This window comes from Protobothrops mucrosquamatus, unplaced genomic scaffold, assembly GCF_001527695.2.
Source record: "Protobothrops mucrosquamatus isolate PMUCROS unplaced genomic scaffold, P.Mucros_1.0 scaffold_231, whole genome shotgun sequence".
NCBI classification, from domain to species: Eukaryota; Metazoa; Chordata; class Lepidosauria; order Squamata; family Viperidae; genus Protobothrops; species Protobothrops mucrosquamatus.
This window is the reverse complement of record NW_015386307.1, coordinates 88646-93677: the sequence shown is the minus strand read 5'-3', so window position 1 is coordinate 93677 and position 5032 is coordinate 88646. Positions and strand designations below refer to the sequence as shown.

The window sequence follows — 5032 nt, the reverse complement described above, 5'->3', positions numbered from 1 at the left end:
CGTCATTAGGCTAGGGGCTCACATACTTTTTCCTCCCTGCTCTGTGAATGTTTACATGTTATGTTCAATTAAACCATGGCAACATGTAATGTTTGTGTATTATTATTTTCAGCAGACTGTGTTTTTCTATTGTTGTGACTTAGATGACGTTCAGAGCACATTTTATGACCAATTCATGCAAAACTCCGCGTTATCCCAAAGGGTTCACATACTTTTTCTTGCAACTGTATATGCAGTGTTATCTTCATTTTAGATATTAAAAGGGTTTTGCGGCTCCCAGTGTTTTGTTTTCGGTGGGAAACGTGTCCAAATGGCTCTTTGAGTGTTTTGGGTTTTCCTACCCCTGTCCTAAGGGAGGCCGCGCTGCTTCGCGGCCCTTTCCGCGGAGGAGGCTGAACTAAGCTCTGCCGGTGCTGTCGCCCTCTTGGCGCTCTCTCTCTCTCTCTCTCTCTCTCTCTCTCTCTCTCTCTCTCTCTCTCTCCCTCTCCCCGCCTGGGCGCTTCTCCAACCAGGCTGGGCGGAGCCGGCGGAACGGCCTTCCTGCCCCCCTCCCTGGCCAGCTGGATGGGGGGTTGGGGGTCACCACAACATGAGGAAATGTATTAAAGGGTTGCGGCATTAGGAAGGTTGAGAACCATTGGTTTAAACCAAGTTTAGTCCAATAATCTCCAAAAGTAATATAAAATAATATATAAAAAAGAGGAAAAAAGTTAAAAAAACCCAAACTTTTCTTTTTTCTGTTTCTGTTTGTTATATTTACAATGATGTTGTAGACTTCTCTGTTTCCTCCGAACGCTTAAACTGCTGCCTTTTAGAAGGGAGGATAGACCCCCCCTCAATTCCGGGAAATTGCTTCGGATGTTTTTTTCCCCCCGAAGACAGGTTTTCAAATTGTAGAGAAAAAAAGGAAAATAGTCTCACCCCAGTCCAAAATGTTGCTTGTGCTTATAATAAATTGCTTTTCCTCCCGGCAGTCAGCAGCTTCTGACTGGCTACGTGGATGGAGCCAGTCTTTCTGCTGCTGCTCCGGTGGGCTCCTTGGATCAAGTGGGTCGGCTACCACCTTCTTGCGATCTACAAGGGTCCCTCTTGGTCAGTCACCTCTACGGGGTGACTTTCAGTCCTTTTTGGACCCATAGCAGGCTGAAATCGAGCATGGGAACCAGAGCTTTGGTTTCTTCTGCCCGTCTCGCCGCGCGACAAAACCAGAAGTCCCACCTTTATTCTCAGTTCTTTTGTTTATTTTTCCAGGCAACTGGCATCCTCTTAAAAAAACCAGTTTATTTTTTTTAAAAATGCTATGAAGCCTATATTGTGTAAATAAAATGAAGCTAGTGACTGTTGTTTTTTTTCACCGTTCCCCTCTCCATTTTTTGGTAAATGATTCTTAATTACAGAAAATTAAAATAATAAAAATGTTAATTAAAAGAATCTAAGTTAACATCAAATGATAAAAAAACTTAGGAGGCATGTAGAAAGATACCAATAGGCATATTGATATTTGTAGACTTGCCTGGAAATGGGCTATAGAATAAAATAGAATAAAGAATAAACATACTCTTAAGAGTGTACAGCTTTACAATTCTTATAAATATTCCATATATACCTTTTTCTTTTGTATATTTACCAGACTGCTTGGACTCTTACAGTCTATTAGTTAGTAGGGGGTGAGTGTATCCCTGGTGAAAAAGACTTCATTTATTTTAAAATTAAACAGCTCTTACCAGGATGACAATAATCTAGGTTAAGAGGGGAATCTATTTAATTAGCAACTCTGCTTTTTATGGTTGTTCAGAATACCAAGACTCATTCTTTGAAATTCTGTCTTCAAAACTACAGTATATGCTGAAGGTAACTCCACAAATACTAAGTGATCAGCTCAGGTTTCAGTGCAGTTTTTATGCTGCATAGTTGTATACATAAGCATATGGTCAGAATGAACTGGAAAATGTTATTAATGGTTCTCAAAACTGATTTGTTTCCATGTAGGTAATAGAAGCAAATCTAAATGGAGAGATGGAATTGAAAATAGAAACTGATCTAGTGTGTATTACAACTCACTTTAGAGACCTTGGAAATCCTCCTTGGGGTAAGCATTTTACTTTTTTTTTTCAGACCAGGAGAGATTTCATAGGTCTTTATAAATGAAATAGTACAATGAGACTAGGAATATAGTCCCATTGAAAAGAGAGTGCTTCACATCTGCATATAGCACTATACTACACATCACAGAATTGCAGAGACCATGAAGATTATGTTGTTCAATGCTCTTGAATGTTATCTATGATCTTACTGTGAACACAGTAGCCACCTTGGTATTACAATACAGATTTGGATTGGCTTAGATAAAGGTGTTCTACAATGATGTGGACTTGGCTTGATTCAGCTCACAATAGCAGATTGTTAAAGTTTCTGGAATTTTGTGATTTGGTTGGGAGCAGAACTGAACCACTACCCAGTGTTTCCCTGAAAATCAGACATTAGCATATATTTTTGGGGACACCAAAAAATGCACTAGGGCTTATTTCTTTGGGGGTGGAGCTGTCCCATGTGCCCCACACCCATTTACCTCAGGCATCCCGTACGCAGGCCACTCTTGAATAGAATAGAGCTGGAAGGGACCTTGGAGGTCTTCTAGTCCAGCTCCCTGCTCAAGCAGGAGAACCTATACCATTTCAGGCAAGTGACTGTCAGTCTCTTCTTAAAAACCTCCAATGATGGAGCACCCACAATTTCTGAGGGCAAGCTGTTCCACTAGTTATTTGTCCTCACTGTTAGGAAGTTCCTCCTTAATTCCAGGTTGCTTCTCTCTTTGATTAGTTTCCAACCATTGTTTCTTGTTCTGTCCTCTGGCACTTTGGATAATAATCTGATCCCCTCTTCTTGGTAGGAGCCTCTCAAATACTGGAATACTGCTACCATGTCACCCCTATTTGTTCTTTTCTTTAGATTAGCCAAACCCAAGTCCTGCAACCGTTATCCATATGTTTTAGTCTCCTGGTCTTTGATCATTTTAGTTGTTCTTCTCTGAATTTTTTCCAAAGTCTCAACATCTTTTTTGTAGTATGGTAACCAAAACTGGTTGTAATATTCCAGGTGTTGTCTTACTAGGGTTTTATAAAGCAGTACTAATACTTCACATGATCTTGATTCTATGCCTCTGTTTATACAATCCAGGATTGTATTAGCTTTTTTGGCTGCTGCTGCACACTGCTGGCTCATAGTCAAGTGATCGCCCACTAGAACTCCAAGATCCCTCTCCCAGTTACTTTTTTGAGCCAGGTCTCACCTAATCTTTAGTTATACCTTTGATTTTTCCTGCCTAGATGTAAAACTTTGCTTTTCTCCATATTAAAATTCATTTTGTTGGATAGGGCCCATTGTTCAAGTTTGTCAATGTCTTTTTGGATCCTGAGCTTTCTTCTGGGGTGTTAACTATTCCTGCCAGTTTAGTGTCATCTGCAAATTTGATGGGTTCCCTTTCTATTCCCTCATCTAAGTCATTTATGAAGATATTAAAGAGTACTTGGCCTGAGATGGAGCCTTGTGGTACCCCACTGCTTACTTCTCTCCATGTGGATGTGGTACCATCGAGGACTACTCGTTGAGTACGGTTTGTCAGCCAGCTACAAATCCATCTGGTGGTGATGTTGTCTATTCCATCTTTTTATAGCTTACCAAGCAGTAGGTTGTGGTCTACTTTGTCAGATGTCTTACTAAGTATAGTATGTTCACGGCATTTCACTGGTCTACCAATTTAGTCACTTTATCAAAGAATGAAATAAGATTGGTTTGGCATGATTTGTTTTTAACAAACCTGTGCTGGCTGCCATTATAACTTTGTTTCTAGATGTTCACAGATCTGTTTTTTGATTATCTTATCTTCCCAGGTATTGAGGTTAGGCTGATTGGTCTGTAGTTTCCTGGTTCTGTTTTTTCCCCCCCTTTCTTGAAGATGGGAACTACATCAGCCCTTTTCCAATCCTCAGATACTTTCCCAGTGATTTTTTAAAGATATGGTGTAATGGTTCTGGGATAACATCTGCCAGCTCCTTCAGAACTCTGGGATGTAATCTGTCGGGTCCCGGTGATATATATTCGTCAAGGTCGGATAGGTCTTACCATTTTCTTGCTTATTTTATTTTAATTTTTGTTTCTAGTTTGTCTTTTGCAGGAGTTTTTTTGGTATGTTTTACTATAATTTCTTTTTGTGTGAAGACTGATGCAAAGAATGAATTAAGCAGCTCTGCTTTCTCCCTACTGCTTGTTACTTCCTTGCCATCTTTTCTCTTTAGTGAACCTATAGTTTCCTTGACTTTTTTTGTTATTAATATATTGAAATAAACTTTTTTTTATTATCCTTGATTTCTGTTGCACGTCTTGTTCATTCTGAGCCTTTGCTTTCCTGACTTCATCTTTGCATGTTCTGGTTGTCCGCTAATAATCAACCTTAATTATGTGCCCCTCTTTTCATTTTTTGTATTTGTCCTTTTTGTCTTTCAGTTTGTCAGAGAGATCTTTGTGCAGCCATGCTGGTTTCTTCTTGAATTTCTTATTTTTCTTTTTCAGTGGTATTGTGCTGGACTGGGCTTTTATTTTTTTTTTCCAAAATTTTTTATTATTTTCATCATAAAAAACAATCATAATCCAATAAACAGAGTAAAAAATTAACCCCCCCCCCCGGACTTCCCAAACCTAGTCCCCGGATAATATTCATATATAAGTAAACAAATACTAATATCTCTAACTCCACAAAATATCTTAGTCTACATGAAAAGATAGAAAGAGTAAACAAAGTAAGAAAATCTAAAAACCTAAGTTATATTCTACCTATCTATGCTTCTTTTGAATATAAACAATCCATCTTCTCCATATTGATAAAAATTGTTCATTCGAATAGTTCTTCAAATAAGCCGAGATCTTTGCCATTTCAGCAAGATTCGAAACTTTCAATCTCCAGTCTTCCATTGTAGGCAGAATTGGGCTCTTCCAATTTTGGGCTATCAGCAAACGAGCAGCAGTTAAACAATAA

The 5032-nt window shown here is 38.9% G+C and overlaps 1 protein-coding gene across 3 annotated transcripts in view; it reads left to right on the top strand.

Annotated features, from left to right (window-relative positions):
- Window positions 1-5032, top strand: part of HUS1 (HUS1 checkpoint clamp component) — a 39277-nt gene that overhangs the window by 27278 nt on the left and 6967 nt on the right. For all 3 annotated transcript variants that reach the window (XM_029286876.1, XM_015829190.1, XM_015829183.1), the window contains one exon: window positions 1990-2089. In XM_029286876.1, the coding sequence (XP_029142709.1) occupies window positions 1990-2089 (100 nt within the window). The remainder of the gene's footprint in view (window positions 1-1989; window positions 2090-5032) is intronic.